Source organism: Mauremys mutica, chromosome 9 (assembly GCF_020497125.1).
Source record: "Mauremys mutica isolate MM-2020 ecotype Southern chromosome 9, ASM2049712v1, whole genome shotgun sequence".
NCBI lineage: Eukaryota > Metazoa > Chordata > Testudines > Geoemydidae > Mauremys > Mauremys mutica.
Window position 1 is genome coordinate 103,254,424 of NC_059080.1, and position 24,793 is coordinate 103,279,216.

Genomic DNA, 24,793 nt, shown 5'->3' on the forward strand with positions numbered 1-24,793 from the left:
TAGTGGCAGGGAGCACAGAAGGAGGGCGTGGGATCAACAGAATACTGAGGGAAACCTGACTCTTAAATAACTAAGTATGACTGGAAGGGTCAGCCCCCAAGTCAGTTTGTCAGCACATAAGGTATTGACACCTGTGCAGGTGTCACAGACTAGTCAGGACTTCTTTCTACACAAAGGCCTATTGAAATGGAGGAAGGCAGTTGAATGTGCAGAAAAAGAAATTCCTACCTTAGGGCGATTTTCTTAAATTCTGTCATAGTTCTAAAATGTAATCTTGATGCACAGAATTAGCTGTAATTATTTTCTTCTAAAGGTCAAAGTGTATCAAGACTAACTAAACTAGTGTTCCGAAAAACTCTTCTGCTTTTTATATCTAAGGCTAACACTGGGATTTGTTGCCTGTTGAAGTCAATGTATTACATTTTTACTATGTTGTGAATTCATTAGAATTGGATTTAAGCCTCTGTTTTATTTTATTTTGGAAGTGTCCTTTTAGTGTGCCTGATTTATGTTGGTTGAATATTGGATGTCCTTTGCATGCCATCTTAGTTCTGTTGCAAATCTATGTACAGTTTCTCACCAGATTAGACTGCTAATTAAAATACAGAGATTGTTGTGGAGCCAGTATTTGGAGTTTATGGGTCATGTATGGCCATTTGTTAGATTCCACTCAAATAAGGGTGTTCCTGGGGTCTGTGGAATGTCTGCTTATAGCAAAGTGTGGTTAAAGACACACCTGTTTTTAATGTCATACATTTAAGTGGAGCTGGGTGCCAGAGTCCGTTAGCACTAATTTGGGGGCCGCTGTAGCATAGTATTGCATGGTGACATTTTTTTCTTCATTGCTACGAGCTGCAGAATGAAAATGCTGCATGAAACTAATTTTAGAGTGTGGAGTTGTCTATCCCATATTTGTGTTTCACTCCACTGAGATGACTACAAGGTTTCTAGTGACCTCTTCCTGATCACACCTCATGACCTGTTGATCACATATGTTCCTTAAAATCCTGTCCTCCCTTGGCTTTCTTGACTCCGTTTGCTCCAGATTCTTTTGCTTCTAAATCGGATCTTCCCCGTTTAAACATAAGGACTGATAAAACTCTAGCAGCTCTACTGGTCACAACCATGGGGGAGGAGTAGACTCTCAGGGTGGAAGGGTCCAGATCAGTAGGGCAAAACCAACACCTTAAAGTCCACCTGGAAACCAATAGATAACCAATGCAGATTACAGAGAGTTGGCCACTATTATTTTTATTTTGTATTGGTACTTAAAATATTTATTGCCAACAATATGTTTGGATTCTGCATGACTGAGGTAAAGGGTCTAATTCTGTGAGCACTTACTGTGGGGTCCCAAAGTCCCCAGAAGAGACTCTAAAAGATGGACATGAAGAAGATGTGGACTTGGAAATCCAGAGGAAGGAAGAACATACAGGGATCTTTAGAACTAATTAATATCATGGAAGAAGTGATATTTTAGAAGAGATTTGAATGAAAACAGGATGGTAACTTTGCAACCAGTGAGATACACCACTTAACGAGGGGCAGCTGCATTATGCACAGGTTTCCTAATGGCCCTAAGGTATCCTCCTAAGGAGCATCTTGCTGTAGTCTAATCTTGAAGTGACAAAAGCAAGGATAATAGTAGTGATAGCTGCATCTGAAAATGTTGTAACCTTATGAACAGGTGCAGATCAAACAGCAGTCCTGGCTGTCCCCGCTATCTGATCATCTAAAGCAGCTGAGGAACTAAAAAGACCTGCAAATTCAAGTCAGATTATGCCCTCAATTATGGTGGCTGTTATCTTCCACTCGTTCCCCCTCAGTCTTTTCTGGATTTGTTCCTTATTTGTGCACCTTCATCTATGCCCCAGTCTCAGCCAGAAACTGAATGCTCACCTACACCATCTGTATCTGATAAGGTGGAAATGTTAGAGGCCACATGACACGCTTCGTCACAACCCTCCCCATATGCATGCTGAATTGTGGGGAGGATGTGTGTGCGCGAGAGAGACAGCATATGTATAGTTTGTACATGCACACTGAATATGATTGTTATCTTTAGGATTAAAATATATTCATCTATTTTTGTTTAGTGTTCCTACTTTGTTCTATTCAGTTATAGAGCAAATAGCTATTATTTTTACCTAGTCACCTTTGCCTTATTTTTAATTCAGTGTAGCCCAGTGCATGAGCCCATCTAAAGCAAATGTACTTTATGGTAGTGGAGGCAACTTGAATTTAACAGTTCTTTGTTTTGGACAGCTGTGTGAAACTGACAAATTAAAGCAGTTGCTAGAGGAATGTGTAGGATTGTTTGTGTCAAAGTGCAGATAAGGTAGCTCCTGCTTTGTGTCATGGCAGAAAGGGCTCTTCTCAAAGAGGGAAGTAATCCTCAAGGGAGAGCATACATCAATTGTAAACCTCCTCTGATGGAGCGATGGTTTTCTTCACTTCAAAATCCCAGATGGCGAAGATCCGAGCGCTGTGGTTTCTTAATGTTATTGATGAAGAGCCAGGCACTAATATCCAGGTTCAAAAACGGATCCTCGCAAAGTTTAGCACATTCTTCGCAGACCAAGACCATCATTTAAAGTCAACATAGAAAGATAATGATAAATCGGTGTAGGACTGGGCATGTTTGCTGCCTATTAATCTTGTCTGAGTCCAATGATCTATCCTTTGATGCATGTTGTTCTGGTGTTATATTTACTAAATTTAATCTCTTCCTGAAATTTACTGCATGTTTCAAGGATGGAAACAGAATGTTGGGTGCTAGTTTAAAAAAAAACTGATCGGTTATATGTACAGATACCATATACATCATTAATGGGATCTTCATGTAGAAGTAGTAGTGTTTGTAGAAATGCAAAATTATTGCAGGTAGATGAATCAAAGGAAGATGAATCAACCACTACCAAGCTGTGACATATATTAATCAGACCCCAAAAGACCTAAGAAACTAGGGTCATTGGTATTTCTTTACCAGCTTATTTAGTATTGTGATGGTGATTTTTCACCTAGCTTCCAAGATGGAAGGCAATATAAAATAAGAAAGCAGTATAGTAATTAATATGACAATACAAACAAAAAAGAAAATGAAGAATAAAGTAACATCTTCTCTTTCAGAGCAGGAGCACTTAAGCAATTAATCTGTATTCCTGACAAGCAGAGATGAATCATGGTATCAGTCCTATCTCTAAACATTTCTCTTGTTATAATTTCAGACAGACATTTTCTCTTCTAATGATGAAATTTAACATGAATGTTGTTGTAGATAGATTTTACTGATTTGTGGTCCAAGTAGCTATTGAGTACAATCTTCCTTTGGTTTGAGGACCAAAATGTATCAATTTCTAACACTTAGTTTTTATAAAGATCAATATTCACATTTGTGCACTGGGATTTACACAAGTAATTGCCTTTCATAATATGGTTAGTCATAGAAGTTGTCTGTGCATCAACTGGAGGAATTTAAACCTTATATGTATTTGGTGGATGAGTCATCACATAGTGTTCATGGTCTGTTTTTAGTTTGTTTTTCACCTATTCCCTCCCCAGTTAAGGGCACGTTACTCTGATACAGTGAATGAAAAGACAGGTTTCCTTCCACAATTAAATCTTTGCCTGATTGTAGAGCTGATTCAAGGCATTTCTATGCTGTGTTGGTTCCTCATCACTGTACTATCTGGGCACCTTCCAGTCGTACATTAAGCAATGTGACTAACATCTATTGTGTGCTCCATTCGGTCTCTCATTTTGGCAGTTTTAATTGGAAATTCTATGCTTAATGAACATTTTGAAACCGGTGCTAGGCTCTGAGCGCTGTTTATGGTAGTGCTGTGCCATTAATTACCTTCCCTTTTATAGGGATGTGGGACCTGACACGTGACAAGTTCTCAAAAACGTAACTAGTGTCAGGTCAAAAGTCTCAGTAGTTGTCATTTTTGCCTCAGCCTAGCGATCTCAGCTTTGATACTGTGCTCCTGCATTGTCAGATATGGGGCGATAACTTCATGTTTGCCAGTCTGTAGAGCCCTGGGGACTGCTCTGGGAAATACAGTTGGCTTCTGTTCTATTTGATTGGGGAGGGGAAAATGTGTTGCTGGAAACAGTTTCATTAGCTGAGAAGGGCTCATGTGCAGACCTCAGGCTGGTGTGGGTCAAGACGTTGATTAATTAGTAGCCTACACTTTCATCAGTACAATGCACAATTCATGTTTTATGGTGGTCTTTTTTTCTAAGAGAATTTTTAGCTATGTTAAAATAAAATGGCAATGCTAACTACTTGTGAAACTATCCTTAATGTCTACAGACATGCTGGCTTTCTTACTGCTGGTTTTGCTCCATCCCCTAGCATGAAGTAAAGGTTGGGCTCATCTTAAGTGGCGGTTGATACTTTATCCTCAAAGCATATTTGAGTAAAGTTATCATTAATGCTGGTAGCTAGATTGACTTGAGTGATGATGATTATACATCTTCCAGTTAGACTCTATTCCTAGCATCAGTTTCTTGCAGTGTTTCCATGGTTCTCGCTTATAGCATGTTAACCATACAAGCTGGGGTGTCTACATTTCCCTTAGGTGAATCCTCCCCTGAAACAAGAAGGAAAAGAGAGAGATAGATTCTCTGTCTATGGTGGGGAAGCAGGCTCCCCTGATGTTTTTCCTGTTGTGGTTTAGTTAAACAAAGTACTTGGTCAGTTTGCCATCAGGAGGTCATAGAAGAGCTCATGTCCATAAAACTAGGGTGTGTTAAACCAGCTCCTGGAGATCTGGCTATATTTGGATATATATAAAATGGATGTGCTAAATATTTTGCTTTTGTTTTAGGGTTCTAAGAAGATGCTAACTATTCAAAGAAAGATCAGTAATCCATCATTATAATAGCATCTCACTTGTTCTATCAGCCACGCAGAGCACCTCCTCCCACCACTCCCCATACCACCAAGAATACCAGGATTCTAGCAGCACCCAAAAATGAACTGCCTGTTTTCAAGGACTGGAAAAGTGATTTAGTGCAAAAACGGATTAAGTTTTGCCAGTAGCTCTGGGCTCCAGCTAGTAAAACATCATAGTGCTGTTTTTATCTTCCTAGCTCTGTAAAGCAAGTCTTATACACACATGTGATTAATACTTTTGTGTCATGATTATCCAGTCTCAGTGAATATACTTTGAAGTTCAAAATTTACAGGAAGTATTCATTTAACCTTGCCATATATTTGCATCTCTTGCATGGTACAGTAGATTTAAGAAAAATATTTGATAACAGTAAAAGTTAGTTTTACTATGATGTTACCTCGGTTAGCAGTTTTGTTCGTTCTATGCTGGCTACCAGTAATGAAGTGGTACACTAGCTTTTCTGCAAGCTTGCATTTTAAGCCTGTATATGGATTTACAATATGAACTATTATAAATTCCATTTAAACTTCTCCAGTACTGTAGTGCTTTTATTACACTAATGAGCTAATTGTTTAAGAATCATTCACATGATTCATTCTCCTGTTCTGCCTTTTTTTAAAAACTTCAGCCACTGAAGGGCTTTTGACAAACCAATATTTATAACAGTTTGACAGCAGAATGAAGAACAGCGTTTGTCTTTGTAACAGCTTGAAGAAAGGGCCTTTCCAGCACCCAGCCATGCAGTTACAATCTTGACCTCTTTCTTATGCTGGGAACATACATACAGCACCTCCCATGAGTTTTCTTGACCCTCTGACTGTCCATTCACTTCCCATCTGTTTTGCAGTCTTAAAGGAACAGAGGGGGCCCTCTTCTTATAAATCTGTCTTTACAGGTGATAAATGATGTTCTGTCTCTTTAAGAGCTGCCTGGGTGGTTTTTCCTTTTTTCTTGAAGTTTTAGCTTTCCTGTCGGACACATCCAGAGGAAAATATGGTATGTGAACAGGAGGAAACTGGCAAAAAAATGTGTTGAGCCAATGTCCAAGAATTTTTTAAAATTCAGCAGGACATGATCAGTAAATTATAGTAGCTCTTAGCCTTTTGAGATTTGGGAGTTGGGAGAAGGCATGTTGATGCAAGTTTTGTAAGTTGTGGTTACAGGGGTTGTTTTGGACAATCTTTAGAACACTGCCCCCACATTGTTTTAGCGAAAACTGGAGTTTTCTATGGTCCTATAGAATATGGAAGAACATGGCACAAAGGGCTGAACCAAGAAGAGATTGTGTCACTTAGCCCCTTTTATATTTGTTCAGTGTGGTTTTGTATATGTAACCGGGATAATGTGCTGGTTAGCCATAAGTAAAAATCCCACTTCCTGCAGTGGACTGTGGATCCATATTACCAGATATGAAGAGTATGATGCTGAGCATTCTAATCAATCTGACTATAGACTGGATTTTCTGTTTACTGAAGGAAAGATGATGTTTTCATAACAGCAAATGAGCGATTTTCCTAAAGGAGCTGTAACAAGCTAACTTCTTGTGTAGAAGGAATTCAGGGAAAAGAATGGAGAAAATTGACTTAGGAGGAAAGATTTAAAAGCACTAAAATATAAACGCCAGATAAAAGGAAGAACGGATCAAAACCTATGAATATCAGAAGAGTGTAAACCCTCAAAAAGGAGAGGAATTATTTAACAAAGGACAAGAAGCCAGAACTATAGGAGTTATACATGTTGTTTCATAGTGCCCCCTCGTCTACAAGGTGCTTCATCAAAGTTTATAATAGAAGATATGTCCCTATCGTCAAGGAATTTATAATCTCAAACCCTGATCCTGCAATTTGATGTCTATAAGTGGGCTCCATTGACTTCGGTGGGGCTCTGTGCAGATCAGACTGTAGACTCAAACCGTGAATGATAGACTGACGGACAAGTGAGGATGCAGCATACACCAAAAACGGGAGTGGGGAGAGCAAGGAAGCGCAAGGGTCAGAGGCCTGCCTTTTGTGGTCACTCAGTTCAGGCATGCATGTCATGGCTGTGCAAATATTTCCTCCTCTTTTTAAAGAATAAACTTTTTTTGTAGGTGATGGTTTGATACTGAGTAAAAGTTTCAGGCTGAAACTTTTTGACAGAGAGAGGTGTTGCTCTGCAGAATAGATTCCTACAGCATGTTCAATGCCCCAGTTTCTTGGGTTGTTTAAAAGTAGCCTGAACAAAGAACCAGACACCATCCTGCTGGGAGCAATCCTGTATAGGCAAGGAAATGGACTAATGACCATCTCCCATTGTCTAACTTGTAAGACTGGGAGGCAGCATGTCTTAGTTGCAGAGAGGACATTAAAACTCAGTTTTTCTGCCAGCCTTGTGCTCATTCCTCTAAGGCCCCAAATGAGAAAAGCATCTGTACTCAGGAACGCATTTCCACCTGCTCGAATGCTTACCTAAACAGAGATCTAAATGTCTGATTGCTGAGCAGATGACTTGACCTCTCTGCCTGAGTTTTCCTGTCTGCAAAATGGGAATACTAACGGTTTCCTACAAGACAGGGATGTTTGTGTGGATTCCTTCTTAATGTTTGCAACATCCGAAGTATTATGATTTAGTTCACTAAGTACAGACAACTCTAGCCCCTTTCCTCCAATGTAACTGTTCATCTGTAGATGAAAAGAAAAATAGTTTGTGAGGGTTTTTTCCCTTCATATTCATCTCAGTGTCAGGGAACAGAGGTGTACAATAAAGAGTAAAGGCTTGTCTACGTGAGAGAACTTTACTAGTATATTTACAGCAGTATAACTATACCATTTTAACTCGTCGTATGGACGCTGTCTTATTCTGGAATAAGAGTGTTTTTTTCAAATTTGCTTAAACCCCTTCCAAAGCAATATAAGCTTTGGAAAATGAGAAAAAATGACATATATTGCACATATGTATATATATGTGTGTGTGACACGTATATTCCCAGCCAGGAGCTGGGAATGGTGACGGGATGGATCACTTGATGATTACCTGTTCTGTTCGTTCCTTCTGGGGCACCTGGCATTGGCCACTCTTGGAAGACCGGATACTGGGCTGGATGGACTTTTGGTCTGACCCAGTATGGCCATTATGATGTTATGTTCTTATGACACTATTGTATTTAGTGTCCACGTGAGGCGTTAAAGTGCTGTAACTATAGCAGTTTAAATTCACACATTATCAGATGACAGTATAACTTCCCCATGTAGATAAGCTCTAGGAGGTTTCTTGAGTCCTAAATATTATTTCAAGGCCAGGATGACAACCTTCTTCAACCGTGCTGCTTCTGCCATATGGATAGTCTAGTAGAAAAAGTTTTAAACTGATACTTTGTTGAAGGGGAAAGGTTACCTGCAACTCCTCTTGCTGCTGCACTACTTGATATACGTACATTCGTGTGTGTGTGTGTGTGTGTGTGTGTGTGTGTGCGCGCCCTGAGAAGATCTTGTGTGTGTATGAGAAGATCTTGTGTGTGTGTGTAAGTTTTTTGGATATAATTCATAGATCTGTCTTCAAGTTGCATTTCTCCATCTAGGAGTTTGTGGCACACCTCAACATAGCATTTAAGCACCTATTATTCTGAAAAGGCAATCTCATTGCCAGTGATGTATAGCTGTGTTGCTTTTAATGTTAGATTAAGGCAGAAGTGATCCTATATTTAGTCAAATGTATGTATTTTGAAAAACTAAACAAAAATATAGATTTATATCATCAAAGAGAAGAATTAGTAAACAGGACATCTTTGTCTACAGGGCTACCTCTGTGGAAAATTTCTAGCCTCTGAGGAAACTTTTACACCATTTGTTTTCAGTCATGACAGAAATGTCTTGCACTGGAAAGCTAAATTCCTCTTTTAGAAAAAGTCATTTGATTATAAAGCTGATTATTTTTCTTACTCTTACAGCATTATATGAAAAGTTTCTTTCTGTTTTATTGCTTTAAGTTATTCACCCCCACCTCATCAGCTTTGCTTGGAAGGTAACTGGCTTCAATTTTAACAGCAGTGCTATTGCACTCAATGCAGTGGTTTTACGGGTGAGGCACGTTAATAATGTAGCTATAAAGTTGGGACCAGTAAGTAGACAATCTGTCTTTATGAGACTGAATATTTTTGGTTTTTTTTCTCCTTCCTAAATTGATGTTAACAGCAAAAGTAAACCTTATCCTTGGCTGGGTCTTTCTGTATTCACTGTGAATTCAGATCCTAATTACAGATCAATTAGTCTGGTTTTGAGCCTTTTAGAGTCCGTATTAGAGGATTAATGAAAAGAAAATGAGTGGGCAGCGGTATCATTTCATGTGGAGATAAAGAGGGAACAAGCATGAATGGGTCTCTCAAGCCGTCTGAATAAAGAATTTCTTCATTCTGTGTCAGTGGAGGTTTATGGGATATTGGGAAAGGATTATGGGAATATTCATGACCAGATCAGGAGACATAATGAATTGATGTATGGAACAGCTCATCTTTTAGGTAAACATTGGGTAAATGGAAAGTAGAATGGGCATTCATTGCCTGTAGGCTGTGTGTTTCATTGTTCCAAAGCTAGAAACAAGGGGTTTGTTATAGTTTTCCTACGCTGGTTTCGCTTAAGTTTTGATCACTGTTTAACAGGTGGTGTAAGAATCATCCATTCATAACTCCAAATCTGTATTAAAACTATCAGAGTTATGAGCAACACTCTAAATATAAACTTCAGAAGTAAATTAGAACTGTAGCATTTGGAAGCCTGATGTGATATTGGAGCATTGGATAGTAACTCAGGAGAAAGTTCAGTGTGTTAGAGAAATACAGACTTGTTAGCAGGTTAAAAGTTTATCTCGTAGTCTGTGGGTTATTTTTACTTAGAATAATATAATGTTGCAACATAAATATCCTCAATATGTCATAGGCATCTCCTTAATGTGTACTCGTATGAAGAAGTGTCCTGGTTTGAAACCCAAAGAGACTATTGGGTTTTTTGAGAAAGTATTCATTTGCAATATTAAATGTATTGAAATTGTGCTGTTTAATTGGAGATGGGCTCAAGCCAAGAAGCTTGGACCCAGATCTGGAGCAGAACCCCTGGAAAATGGTGGGTGTGGGGGTGTGTGTTTTGGGGAAGGGACGAATATTAATCTATCTCACAGCAAAGTGTGTTGGATCCAGAAGCAAACTTCCCCAAAATTTGAGGCAGTTAACATCTATAGTTTCTGTTTGGGTCAATTATAGTTACCGTCCTGTTGTTTGAATTTAAATGATGTGAAGTACTGACATACTTACCGTAAAGTATTCAGTCACTGCACTATGTTGCTCATCAAAATAAGTATCTTCAAGAATTTAAAATTACCATCTTACTAATCACAGTTGTGTAAATACGCTTTCTGCCATTATGCTAAATGAAAAGCAAACTAAATAGCAGGGTACTATTACTGTGTGCTGCATTGTGGATTTTAGAAAGAAATACATTTTACCTGTTGATTAGTATCTGTTTCAGTGCAATAAGCTGTATTCCTATTGCAAATACAAAGCTTCGTATGACTATATTATAACTTCTTGACAGACTTTGTAACTGTTTTATTTAAGAAAGTTTTTTCCGAAGTTACTTAAAGACCTCATAATTATTGCAGTTAAGGAGTTACTTCAATTCTATCCAGGTATAAAAACTAATAAAGTGCTTATGATAATGATGGAGGCAACTTTAGTATGTCTGTTCTCTAAACGTACACAACTGATGGACTACATTCTGGTGGAATAAACATTGGCTATCCTGTTACTTTAACATGCCTTGATTGAAAAATTAAAGTAGGTATTGTTGGCACAGATAGACAACCCCCACCCACCCCCTTTTTTTTAAGTGTGAACTCATAAATTATGGATTTGGTTGATGTGAATTTCTAGCACTGGACTATTTCACTAACCAAGGGTTGAGCAGAAAAAATATTGGCATTTAATGTTGTTAAATCTGTCTGCTTTCAATCAGACTAATAGCTTGATCAATATAAAAATCATATTTGAGGAAAGAATGTTGGACTGAATAGAGCAATCCAAACCAAAAATAAATAGTTCAGAATTACATTACTCCCCAAGGTAAGATGTATATATCATAATTACAAAAATAATTGTGACGCGTTTGTCAAATATAATACGAAATTAACCTTTGAAAGATATAGGTTGTGCGGCGCACCCCCTCTCTGACCCCCCCCCCGCCCGCAGAAACAAGAAAACAATCTTTAACCAGTTTTGAATCCAGCAGCAGCATGTTGTCTTTAGCAACATGGCTTTACTGAGGGCTCATCTCTGTTATATTTTAAGTCTTGGGGTGAAATCCTGATCCTACTGGGACTTGTGCTATTGACTTTAATGGGACCAGGAATTTACCCTTTGTCCATATCTGCAAGACTAGAAATTATCCGGACCCAGAATAGCTAAAAAATTGTCTCAAACTTCAAGACTTTGGCTGCCCTGAATAGCACTACTCCTGAGGAATGCATATGAATGCACTCAGATTAACAAAACAAACATACATGTCATTTCCCAGGCAGGGGGTGGGAGGGATTGAAGAGGAAGCTGCACTAGAAAAGCATACATCTCATTATTTAATTTTTAGCTTTGGAAAACATTCAGACACCACAGAGATGAACATGGTCTAGGACGAGTATAGACTAAGATAGCCGATGTCTTTAATGCAGTGCTTCTGGTATTTTTAGCCCAGTGTAGGGTCGCCAGGAAGACAGGTCAGCACACACTATCACTAAGTTCGCTCCGGTGTACAGATCCTTTCTTTGCTCATTAGAATGCCCCATGACAAAGTTGGTCAGGAGACTAAACTACGTCTGGCCTTCAAGAGGGTGGTCCAGCCAACTTGAGTTGAGGTCATGGAGAGACCGAAGCGAGAGCTGCCTGCCCATGCCTGGCATGTGGACAGTAGAGTCAAATTCCCATTTCTGCCAGGCTGTTAACAAAACACCAAGAAACCCTGAAATAAAGTTGACTGCCTTGTTTTACTGTATCTGTTTCAAATGCTAGCCAATTAATGTTAACAGCTTTGTTTCAGTTGCAGAATTTTTCTTTATTATTAGAGTATATTTTATATCACTCTTTAAAATCTGGTCTGCTGAAATGTCCTTTTTATCCTAAAAAGATAAATTTATTCTTGTTTCTGAAACACACTTTAGTGCAAAGTATGAGGATTTTGTCATTTCATTGTTAGATGAAACGATTATTTCTCCTAGCTACCTCCTACGAACACTCCCTTGGGTGATCACATTTGGTGCTTGCCCCAGCTGCGCACGTATCCCGTTCGATCACGGCTAGAGTGTACTTTGGTTTTTTACATGTAATAAGTAGCCACGAAAACTAATGGAAGATAACCACAAGTGTCCCTTATAACCTCACAAAGGGAATCTGGGGCTTTGTCCCAGATGATATGCTTAGCTTGCTAAAACTAGATTTGAACGTTTGTGCACACATTGTACCTTTTATTACGCTTAACGCTTGATTTCCGGATTCTAAGTACAATGATCCACTTCTTCCCTTTCCTCCACACACTTAAAAAGGAGTAACTGGCTCTACATAGGTTTTACAACAGGGGTTCTCAAACGGGGGGTTGTGACCCCTCAGGGGGTCGTGAGCTGTCAGCCTCTACCCCCAAACCCCACTTTGCCTCCAGCATTTATAATATTGTTAAATATATATTTTAAAAAGTGTCTTTTAATGTATAAGGGGGGTCGCACTCAGAGGCTTGCTGTGTGAAAGGGGTCACCAGTACAAAAGTTTGAGAACCACTGATTTACAAGAAGCAGCTTCAAGCAGGAGCAGAAAAGCATGCAGTCTTTTCAATCCCATTAGGTTTTAAAGTCGGTTCTGTAAGTCACTGCAGTTTACATATAACATGTAGACACTCCAAGATCTTGAGGGGGAGAGAGGGTCACAGTGATGGTAAAAAAAAATTAAGGGTTTGGCGGTTTTTTTAAATTTCCTACTGACATTTTGTTTTCAGTAACTGCACGTAGGTTTGTCCTGTGAGTGGTTTTGCTAATGGGGAAAATGATTCCAGATTTAGAGGTTTTGTGGAATACAATTCTGACTGCATCCTTTTGGTCAGTGCTAAGATGCAAGGGACCAAGACTAGATATATCATTGAATATTCAACTCAGATAGGATTCTTTGCTCCAAGCACACTCTCTCTTGTACCAGGTGTGTTGCACGTTGAGGTCTGATTGCTTGCAATTCTACCTGTTAAGTCACTAGCTTTTAACTGTTTCTTGAATGATAAATGGTGTTTGTGCTACTAATGTGGAGAATAATAATATTGGGCTAAAAGAGAGAGGGATTAGTGCACTTTACTTAATGGGTAACAACTCCCACTGTATAACAATGGGTGCACAGTTGACCTGATGTATGTGAACCAGTGGAAATCTAAGCTTTTCAAAACATAGCTATTTCAGTATCAGATTGCTTTGCTGCATTTTGGAATTATTAAATTAGCATTTATGGTAAAAAGATATCTACTTGGAAAAGTTCTTTAAAGAAAAAACAGGCTTAATAGAGAGTCTGTTAATTTTTGTCTGATGCAGGAACTGTTCACAAAGGCATTCAGTGCATCAAACATTTAGGATAATGATTGCTTACAGAATTGGATTTTGCTCTGCTTTATAGTTGAGTTTTTTTGTATCTATCCTCAGTAAAATAGCTAGAAATTTGAATGGCAATCTTTTTAATCTTTCTAGAAAAAGTTCGGGAAATCCAGGAAAAACTTGAAGCCTTCATTGAAGCCCTCCATCAGGAGAAGTAGATTGTTCAAGCAGGTACAATGTTCTTACTGTCCTATACACACAAAACAACCCATCACACACAATGCTGAAGGAATTGTTTCCTGAAAATCCATTTCATTTTACAGCTTTCCCTTGCTTCTTTCCTTTTTGTTTCCAATTTTCAGTGCCATGATTCTAGTCTTTATAACGGCAAAAGAATGTGAAGTGTAGTGTAAGTGCTTTTAGGTTATAGAGACAAGGTGGGTGAGGTAATATATCTTTTATTGAACCAACTTCTATTGGTGAGAGCAACAAGCTTTCGAGCCACATAGAGCGCTTCTTCAGATCTGGAAAACATACTCAGAATGTCACAGCAAAATGCAAGGTGGAAAAGATTGTTTAGCATAAGGAGTTAACACATATTGTAATGGACCATTCAAGGTAGAGTGGCCTGTAAACACCTCTGTAGTCATAGAACAAAAAGAGAGGGTTAGCAGGTTACAGATTGTTGTAATAAGCCATAAATCCAGTATCTCTGTTCAGGCCATGATTTTTGGAATCTTGCTGAGTAATTAATTTAAGCTTCAGGGCTCGTTGTTTCAAAGTGTTATGCAGATTTCCTTTGAGGATGAGGACTGAGAGATCAGATATAGAGTGATCACTTTGTGAAAAGTGTTCACCTGTGGGTGATAGGGTGTTTTTGTCTTTTATCATTTTCCTGTTTGAGTTCATTCAAGGGCATAGTGATTGTCTAGTTTCACCCACATCCTTGTTATTGGGACATTTAGTGCACTGGATGAGGTACACCATGTTTTGATAGGCATGTGCAGGATCTATGGATCTTGAAAGTTGTGTTGTGGGGAGTGTTGATGAGTGTAGCAGGAGAGATATGACCACAGGTCTTGTATCTGTTGTTCTGGCAGGGTCTGATGCCACTTTGAGTTGGTGTGTCCTGGTCTGTAGGAAGCTTGCTTCTGATGATGGGTATGGAGAGGTTGGGGGGTTGTTTGAAGGCCAGAAGTAGAGGTTCAAGAAAATCAAGTATGGGTTGTAGTTGTTGATACCTTGTATGGGTTCCAATATGGGCTGATAGGGGACAACTAGGGGTGTGAGGTTGGAGGAGGTTTTATTTCTGTATTGAAGCAGGTTCTCTTGGAGTATTTGGGTGGATGATACGATCTACTTCTCTTGTGGTATGTTCTTGCTTGCTGAAGGCGGTTTTAAGTGTGTTAAGGTGTATATCTCAGACTTTCTCCTTGGAGCATCTTGTGTGTTATCTGAGTGCCTGGCTGTAGATAACGTAGTTCTTGGTGTATTTGAGGTGGTTACTGGATCTGTGAGGGTAGGTATGGTGATCCGTGGGTTTCTTGTATATAGTTGTCTGTAGGGTTCCATTGTTGAAGCTGATTGTGGTGTCCAGGAAGTTGATGCTCGTGGAGAAGTGCTCCAGAGAAAGGTTAATGGATGGGTGGTAGTTGTTGAAGTTGTGGTGGAAATCTATGACAGAGTTTAAGCTGTATGTTCAGAAGATGAAAATATCGATGTATCTCAGGTATATTATTTGGTGTCAAGGTGGCCCATGAAGAGGTTGGCATATTGGAAGCCATCCTAGTACCCATGGTTTGGACAAAATATTTGTTGTTGAATGTGAAATTGTTATGGGTGAGGAGGAAATGAATGAGTTTGGCAATGTGTTAGGAGTGGATATGTGAGAGTTGTCCATTGTCTTGTAAATATTTGAGGCAGGCAGTCATGCCGTCATTGTGAGGGATGTTGGTGTATAGAGAAGTGACATCCATGGTGGTGAGGATGGTGTTCTGAGGGAGCCTGTTAATGTTGTGGTGTTTGTGAAGAAAGTCGGTTGTACCCTGAAGGAAGCTGGCCCTTTGTGTGGTGAGTGGTTTGAGGTTGGTTTGTATGAGTCCCAATATTCCTTCAGTAACAGTGCCGTGGCCAGGTATGATGGGTCTGCCTGGGTTCCCTTGTATGTAGAAGGTATTTGGGGAATGAGTTTGTGGAGTTTGTCTTGGAGGTGTTTGAGGAAGGATTTGATGATATCCTTCAGTTCCTGGGTAAACTAGTCTGGGGTCATCTTTGAGTTCTTTATAGTAGTTGGAGTTGGAGAGTTTTTACTGTGATACTGAGAGTTCCTTTTCCAGACCTGAGGAGGAGCTCTGTGTGGCTCGAAAGCTTGTCTCTCTCATGAACAGAAGTTGGTCTAATGAAAGATATTACCTCCCCAACCTGGTCTCTCTCATATCCTGGGACCGACACAGCTACAACTCCATTCTCTAGGTTAGTTATTCAGGTCTCATGAAACAACTCTAAGATACACTTTGAGTGCACAATTTGTATCAACATTAAAATGTGAGATCAGTTATAGCCCATTGTAATCAAAATGTGACAATACCTCTGTTTTTGTAAAGTATTTTGAGATCCTTGTATGAAAAGTGCTAGATAGTGCACGTGAAAATTATTATTGTCAGCACTCAGATCTGAGTATCATTTTCAGATTTCATTCATGTCCATCACCTAATTCCTGTGTTAATTCTCAGAGTATATAAGGCATTATGACTGAGCTGTATAATATGATTGCACCTGTTGTTAATTACATTAATTGCCTTTTTATATTTCAGCTGAACTTTTACCATAAGAATACAGGCCTTTCCCAAAATGCATTGCACAAAGAAGACAGAATGAAATGGCTTTGCTGTCCCATTCGTCTTCCTATCGTACCTTTTTGAAGCATCCTGTGATGTCAAAGGGGTGAGGGAAGTAATTTCTCACATGGGATTGAGACGTATTGAACAAAACCTCCCATTTGAATTTTTGAAGCAAGACAAACATGACAGCAAAATCCAGGTTTTGTTGTGTTGAAATGACAAGATGAGGGAATGCCAAAGTTGTCCAATTAAGTTCTGTTCCTGAGAGGAAGGAGAGACTTTTATTTCTTGGCTGTGGTCTAGTATGGCAGGACTGGAGCAGATTCATAAAGTGGTTTTATCCAGTGTCAGTTTCTTGCCTGCAAATAATCCTGGGAGTTTGAAATAAAGATGTATCATTTGTACATACATGAATTAACACCCTTCTAACTAATATTGGTTGTATCCCTATACGGTATGTTGAAACATCCTCAATCGCTAGGGTACACCTCTAATACACTGTGGTGAGAAGGGAGATCTGAGAGAGAGAGGCTTTGCTTAAGCACTTGAGCTATTGTCATCAAAGGAATTCTGCCAGTTCCTTTCATTTGAAAAGTACAGGCTGTCATTCATTGACTCCTTAAAAAGTTTGGCTCAGGAAATAATGTCAACAGCTGCTCATTTTATGGCTGCTTTCCTACTAGATGATGTTACTCTGAATCCTAGCCAATCACATTTCATTTTGGGGGTTGCCTGGACACTAACTGGGTTTCCTGTTAACTTTCCCCATGTCCTGTTGGAAAGTAAGCTAATTATGTGTGTGGGTAATACAGAAAAATAATTTAACAGTGTAACTCACTTTGTTTGACCCTCTCAAATAAACATTTCAGAAAAAAGATCAAAACCAGATTTTTTTATATATATATTTTTTCTTTTTATTGGGGACTTTAAGGCCAAAATTGCTTTAAAGTAGTGTAATGCACAAGATCCCTTCATAGCCACTTGCTTTGTGTCGTTTAGAGTCTAGACTGATGTAACTGTTCAGTGGTGTTCATTTCCTTCAGTCTCTCAGATTACCCCCAACGCAGTCTGCAAGTGACATACCAGAGCTTGGTGGATTAAACCAATATTCACCAATTCTTTGAGGTATCACATAGAATTTTGCTTACTTGATTTTACTTGTTTCCTCTGTTATCTCGTCTGCCAGTTATACATTTTGTATAATATAAGCCCCAAATAAATGAACATCATCTTTTTTTACATATCTCGACTTAGCTACTATTGCTGTTAAAGTTGTCAATGAGACAGATTTAAGAAAATGATCTAAATACAATTTCACCGATGTCCAGTGACTTTTTTAAAGCCCCTTTTTATTTTTCTTCTGACACTCTTAATACAAGTGTAGTAATCCAGCTAGAATTGACCAGTGGTGCTGAATACTTGAATACTGCCCTGGAAGAGGATGTTAGACAGGTTCAAAACAGTTCCTTGTGCAATTATCCCAAAATGTAGGTTAGGAAATTGAAATAGGCTTGTATTCTTCCCTCTGAAAGAGGCAAATGATTTGAATTACTGGTAATTGAGAATAAGAAGGAATCAGTATGTAAGAACATTTATCATTTTGCTTCTGACACAGAGAGCAACACTAGAAGTGGAACAGGAAACCCCTAACATTTGATAATCAAAAATAAGACTTTAAGCACCATTGTGTAAAAAAACTGAAGTGTAGTTTTTCATACAGTGGTGCTTAAAATTAAACGTGGCAAGATAATCGAACAGATTGAGCACTGGGGCTTATTTTTTCTTAAAACCACCTGATTACAGGAAAAGGAGTGCATTTTAAAAAAAGGTAAATTGGTTTATATGGTCTTTTGGCACAGACTGTGGGTAACTTCAGAAGTTTAAGTTGCTTCCACAACAGTGAAGGAAAGCAGATTCCATAGATTGTATATCACATGAATGAGTCTGTACTTGTATGAAATCTCTCTCTGTACAAAAAACCTTTTTGTGTTTACTTGACATGATCACTGTTTGAAATCTCTGTGTAGTGTAAATGTTGCAAAATGTCGCATCCAATGGTCCCATATGCACCTTTTTTTCAGCATGGTATCTACAGTCTTTGGTTACAATTTCTCTATTGCTGATCTGAGTCTTGGCATGGTGTGTTCCTTGAGAGCTGGGTATTTATTGAATGCAGATGTAATTGAAGGGAAAATAATAAAATTCAGGCTTTGAACACTAAATGTTCATGTCATATGCACAGTTTAAAAGTTACTCAACCTCCTTGTGGCTCTGTTTCCGCATCTGCAAAATAATGATAAAGGTACCCCACCTTTGTAATGTGCTTTGAGATCTAGGAACATGGAGCATTATGCAACTGCTGAATATGGCTACTCTTTTAATATATAAATAACACCCTTTGGTTCTGTTTATCAGATTTTCCTGAAAAATTCCTGCATTTTGAAAAAGCCGGGATTTGGGTTTGACCTGTTTTAACTCACATTCTATCCCCTCGCAGAATCCCCACTGGATGGCACGGCACATCTGCGGAGAGGAGGGTAAAGGCTGTTTGGTGGCTGCTACTGTGCAGAGGGAGAGGGAGACTGGCAGGGAGCTGGGTCCCAGGAACTGAGAGGGGCTCCCTGCCTATCTTGCTCCCCCAGAGTTGGGCAGGGAGCCAGGTGACCACTACCTGCCGGAGAGAGCCCCCTCCTGACTTTCAGCATGGCCCCATGCACAGTGGTAGGGAGTTGGGTCCTGGCAGCCAAGAATTAGTGACAGCTGCAGAGCCAGGCCCACAGGAAGTGGAAGGATCCCCTCACCTCTCTCGCCCTCTGGCCCCTCCTTTTTGTTTTTATACTGATTTTCACCTGTTTTTTTTTAATGTTTTTTTTAATGATAAATTCCCAGGAAATTGTAAATAAAATAAAAACAAAACCCAATGGGCCTTATATATAAACTACAGTATTTCTCCGTTAGTGTTAATATAGCACTATGTATAGGTGTCGTGCTTTACAGATAAACAAGACATGGTCCCTGCTTGAGAAGCTTATCAGCTCTCTCTCCTGTTTTGGTAGTGCATAGATCTTTTTCTCGGTGTAAGTGAAATTCTCTCAGGCTTTTACACTGAGTACCAGGCTTTAATGTTTGTTAGGTTCTCTTATACCACACAGATGTTCAGTAAGACAGTGGAATTGGGAATTATGATGAAATGGAAGTCAACTTATTAACAGGTGCATTCTGGAGTGCTAAACCATGCCTTGCAGATTCAGGAAATTGTTACAAAAGCAATAAAAAAAACCAACAAGTAAAACTGATATTAAAGATGTTGCTTATCCATTTTGCAAAGCCCAAATAGACACAGAAGTACCGGTACCAATAAAAGGTTACATCTTTTACTATTTTGATTTAATGTCCGGCTTCTAGTAACTAAACATTCTTCGAGTGCTTGCTCATGTTGATTCCATTCTAAGTGTAAACGTGCCCACGTGCGCGTGGGTGTTGGAGTTTTTTGCCTTAGCGGTATCCGGAGGGTCAGCAGTGACACCCCCTTGAGTGCCACGCTCATGCGTTGGTATATCAGGTGCTGCCAGCCCTACGCCCTCTCAGTTCCTTCTTACCGCAACGGTCAGCAGGCAGACTCAGGTGTCGACAGCCCCACTGTGGTCACTGGAAGGGGATTCCTCTGGCATGGAAGGGAAGTTCAACCCCTCACCCAGACCCCATCGTCGCGATTGGGCACCCGAGGCCACGTCGACATCGGCGCTGCCTCGGCAGCATGGCCAGTGGCCAGCGCAGTGGCCTTATTGGAGTGCGTGGGGCGTGCTGGTCATGATGATTCCCCCTTTGCACCACTCATCTGCCACTGCCTCGGGGCAACATTTGGCTGCACCAGCGGCACCTGGCTTGATGCATGAAGCACGCTCAGAGGTCGAGGCAGAGGAGACTGCACCCACCCCTAAACCTCCCTCCCTTACAGTGGACAATGCCCCAAGGCCTGCCCCGGTGGTACAGTCGTCATCTTCGCCCCCGGACGAGGTGGTCGCAGGACCCTCGAGGGCTAGTCCACCAGACGATTTTAAAGAACACTAGGCCCTGCTTTGACGGGTGGCCAAGAACTTGGGCCTAGAGGTGGAGGAGATGGCCGAGCAGGCAGACACCGTGTTCAACGTCCTCTCAGCCTCTACCCTGCTCATATCACACTACCAGTGCATGACAGAGCCCTCAAAATTGTCAAGGCCCTCTGGCATACCCTGTCGTCCATCCCTCCCACCTTCAAAAGGGCCAAAAAGAAGTACTTAGTCCTGGCCAAAGGGTGCGAGTATCTTTATACTTACCCTTCTCCAGGCTCGCTGGTTGTCTCTGCGGACAATGAAAAAGACAAGCTGGGTCGCAGCAGCTCAACTCCTAAAAACAAAGAAGCCAAAAGACTTGACTTGTTTGGGAGGAAAATGTATTCAACTGCCAGCCTGCAATTCTGGGTGGCAAACCATCAGGTAGATAGGATTTTAACTTGTGGGACTCCCTCCATAAGTTCAAGGAGTCCCTCCCACAGGATTTGCCACCTGGTGGAGGAGGGTACCACAGCCACTAGGTGCTCCCTCCAAATGGCATGGGACTTGGCTGACTCGGCAGCTAGGATTGTCGCATTGGCGGTAGTTATGAGGCGCAGCTCCTGGCTTTAGACTGGCAGCCTCTCACAAGAGATGCAGACCTCGATCCAAGACCTTCCATTCGATGGGAGTGGTCTTTTTTTGGAGCAGACTGATGCGAGGCTGCATGGGCTAAAGGACATTCGGGCCATCCTTCGCTCGCTGGGCATGCATACTCCGCAGTCTGCATGGAAGCCGTTCTGGCTGCCCTCACCGCCAAGGCCTTGGCAGCCTCGTCTGGGGTCTGCAAGCAGAAGGGATAGGGACATAAGTTTCAACTGCTGCTGTCCCTCCTCCTGCTCACCTGCGCGGCCTGGCCCGGCAAAGCATCCCGGAGGCGAGACGCGCTTATTTTAAGGGTGCACTCGAAAGCAACACCCCAGTCAACTCCCAGGATCCACCCCGTTCTTTCTTCAGCCCTACCATTCGGCCTGGTCATGGGTCACCTCGGACTGCTGGGTGCTGGAGATAGTGTCACAAGGGTACACCCTGCAGTTTTCAGCCACATCTTCCACCTCCTCTCTTCCCCATCCTTCAGGGACTCTTCTCACAAGCAACTCCTCGTTCAAGAGGTCGAGAATCTGCTGCACCTGGGGGCAGTGGAGGAGGGCCCTCAGGACATGACAGGAAAGGGGTTCTACTATTATTTTCTAATCCTGAAAGTGAAAGGCGGCCTCAGACCCATTCTGGACCTGCAACACCTCAACAAGTATCTCAAGAAGTTGAAGTTTTGCATGGTCTCCCTGGCCTCCATCAGCCCCTCCCTGAATCCGGGAGACTGGTACGCCGCCCTTGACTTGAAGGACACTTATTTCCATATTCCAAAGTCACAGATGTTTCCTCCATTTCAAGTGGGCGGACACCATTTCCAATTCACGGCACTCCCCTTTGGCCTCTCATTGGCCCCAAGGGTCTTCACAAAATGCATGGCACCAGTGGCCACTTAGCTGAGATGTCAAGGGATCTGGGTCTTCCTGTATCTCAATAATTGGCTCATCAAGGGCAGGTCTCGGGAACAAGTGCAGAGAAGCCTCTATCCGGTGCATTCCATCTGCCGCGACCTGGACCTGCTGGTAAATGAGAAAAAATCCACCTTAAAACCAGTCCAACAAATAGAGTTCATTGGGGCAGTTCTCGACTCCATGCAAGTCAGAGCCTTCCTTCCAAACGCATGTTTTCAGACCATGTCAGACCTGATTTCCCATGTGAAGAACTGCCTGATCACCATGGCTCACACCTGCCTGCAGGTGTTGGGCCACATGTACGTACGTGGTCAGCCATGCCTGGCTTCATCTCCGGCCTCTGCAAGTGTGGCTGGAGTCAGTTTACATCCTCAACAGGCACAACCTAGACCAGGTAGTCAGGGTGCCGGATCACATCCTATCATCTCTGCAATGGTGGACGAACCCTAGGTCGTGTTGCAGGGAGTTCCCTTCACGGCCCTGGCCCCATCACTGACCCTGGTCTGTGATGCTTCGGACTTGGGCAGGCTCAGCACGGCCGCTGGCTGTGAGACGATCTGGCCCTCCATATCAACGTCCGGGAGCTCAGAGCAGTTCGCCTGGCCTGCCAGGTTTTCTTGCCCCACCTGAGGGGCAAGGTGGTGCAGGTCCTTACAGACAATACTGTCGTGATGTATTACATAGACAGGCAGGGCGGAGCCAGGTCTTCGGCCCTTTGCCAAGAAGCTCTCTGCCTTTGGGACTTTTGTGTGCGGCATGCCATTCATCTGGTAGCCGCACATCTGCCCGGGATCAGGAACGTGTTTGCATATTGCCTCAGCAGGACCTTCTCGTCTCGCCATGAGTCGTTGCTCCATCTGGAGGTGGTCAGTATGATCTTCCGGAAGAGGGGGACACCCCAGGTGGACTTGTTCACATCCCATGAACAGGAAATGCCACATGTTCTGTTCACTCCGGGGGATGGATAGGGGCTCCCTGTCAGAGGCTTTCCTGCTCCCATGGTCGGGGCCCCTGATATATGCCTTCCCACCACTTCCATTGATCCACAGAGTCCTCGTGAAGATCAAACAGGACAGAGCGAAGGTTATCCTGATAGCCCGAGTGGCCTCGCCAGCACTGGTTCAGCATGCTGCTGGACCTTTTGGTAGCTGCTCCGCTGTGGCTGTCTTTCCTGCTGTCCCAGGACCACAGCAGTCTCCTGCACCCGAACCTTGTGGCGTTGCACTTGACAGCATGGCTACTGCATGGCTGAATGTGGAAGAGCAGGAATGCTTGGCCCGGGTTCAACAGGTGTTGGGTAGTAGAAAGCCATCCACCAGAGCGACTTACCTGGCCAAGTGGAAAAGGTTCAAGTGCTGGGCTTCAGAATGACGTATCCAGGCCTCTCTCCAAGTGATTCTGGATTATCTTTTGTATCTCAAGCTCAAGGGCTTGTCCCTGTCATCGATCAGGGTCCATCTGGCTGCTATTTCAGCTTTCCACCCTCCGTTGAAAGGAAGGTCGGTCTTCTCTCATGACAGCCCAGTTTTTGAAAGGTCTGGAGCGTCTCTACCCTCACGTCCGGGACCCTGTCCCTCCCAGACTTGAATCTCGTGCTGTCAAGGCTCATGGGGCCTCTCTTTGAACCTCTGGCTTCCTGCTCTCTTCTCCTTTTCTCCTGATGCGAGGCTCCTGAAGGTCTCGTTCCTTTTTGCAGTAACATCTGCTCACAGGGTGTCTGAGATCAGGATACTTACTTCAGAACCGCCCTATACGGTGTCCTGCAAGGATAAGGTCCAGCTGCGGCTGCACCTGGCATTCCTGCCTAAGGTATTTTCCCAGTTTCATACTGGCCAGGACATATACTTACCTGTCTTATTCTCGAAGCTTCATAAATCGGAAGAGGAACACAGGTTGCATGCCCTGGATGTCAGGAGGGCGCTGGCCTTCTATGTTGACAGGACAAAGGTGTTTTGCAAGTCACTGTAGCTGTTCATTGCGGTGGCAGGCAGGATGAAAGGTCACCCAGTGTCTGCTCAGAGGATTTCATCCTGGATCACAACCTGCATCCGCTACTCCTATGAGCTGGCGAAAGTGCTTCCACCAGTAATAGTCACGGTGCAGTCAACTAGAGAGCAAGTGTCAGCAGCAGCCTTCCTAGCTCAGGTGCCAAGCCAGGAGATCTGTAGAGCTGCTACCTGGTTGTCCCATTATCTTTACGTCCCATTATGCACTTACCCAGCAGGCCCGGGACGATGGCTTCTGCAGAGCAGTGCTGCACGCTGCCAGACCGTGAACTCCGAGCCCATCTCCATTGACAGTACTTGTGAGTCACCTAGAATGGAATCGACATGAGCAAGCACTCGAAGAATAAAAAACCAGTTACCTACCTTTTCATAACTGTTTTTCTTTGAGATATATTGCTCAAGTCCATTCCATTACCTGCCCTCCTGCCCCTCTGTCGGAGTTGTCAGCAAGAAAGAACTGAGAGGGGGTAGGGCTGGCAGCACCTCTCATACAGATGCATAAGCGTGTCACTCAAGGGGGCGCCACAGCTGACCCTTCGGATACCGCTAAGGCAAAAATCAACAACCGTACATGTGGGTGTGCGCACACCTAGAATGCAATGGGCATACGAGCAGCAAATCTTGAAGAAGAACTCCGAAGAAGTGAGCTTTAGCTCACGAAAGCTCATGCTACAATAAATTTGTTAGTCTTTAAGGTGCCACAAGTACTCCTGTTTTGTTACAAAAAGGTAGATCACCATTTTTTACCTGTCCCCAGTGAAGTAGTTTAACACAATATGGTGTATATACAAGGCCCTTCATTGTTAGTTTGTGCTGATTTTTACTGAAAAATCCCTGGGTTTTATAAAAACTATTTTGTTTGTACTGATTTTTTTT

At 42.0% G+C, this 24,793-nt stretch overlaps 1 protein-coding gene across 5 annotated transcripts in view; it reads left to right on the forward strand.

Annotated features, from left to right (window-relative positions):
* Positions 1-18,540, forward strand: part of OPA1 (OPA1 mitochondrial dynamin like GTPase) — an 83,160-nt gene extending 64,620 nt beyond the window's left edge. For all 5 annotated transcript variants that reach the window (XM_045030634.1, XM_045030637.1, XM_045030635.1 and 2 more), the window contains 2 exons: positions 13,632-13,709; positions 16,292-18,540. In XM_045030634.1, coding sequence (XP_044886569.1) covers positions 13,632-13,696 — 65 coding nt within the window. In that variant the 3' untranslated portion in view covers positions 13,697-13,709; positions 16,292-18,540. The remainder of the gene's footprint in view (positions 1-13,631; positions 13,710-16,291) is intronic.
* The last annotated feature ends 6,253 nt before the right edge of the window (positions 18,541-24,793 follow it).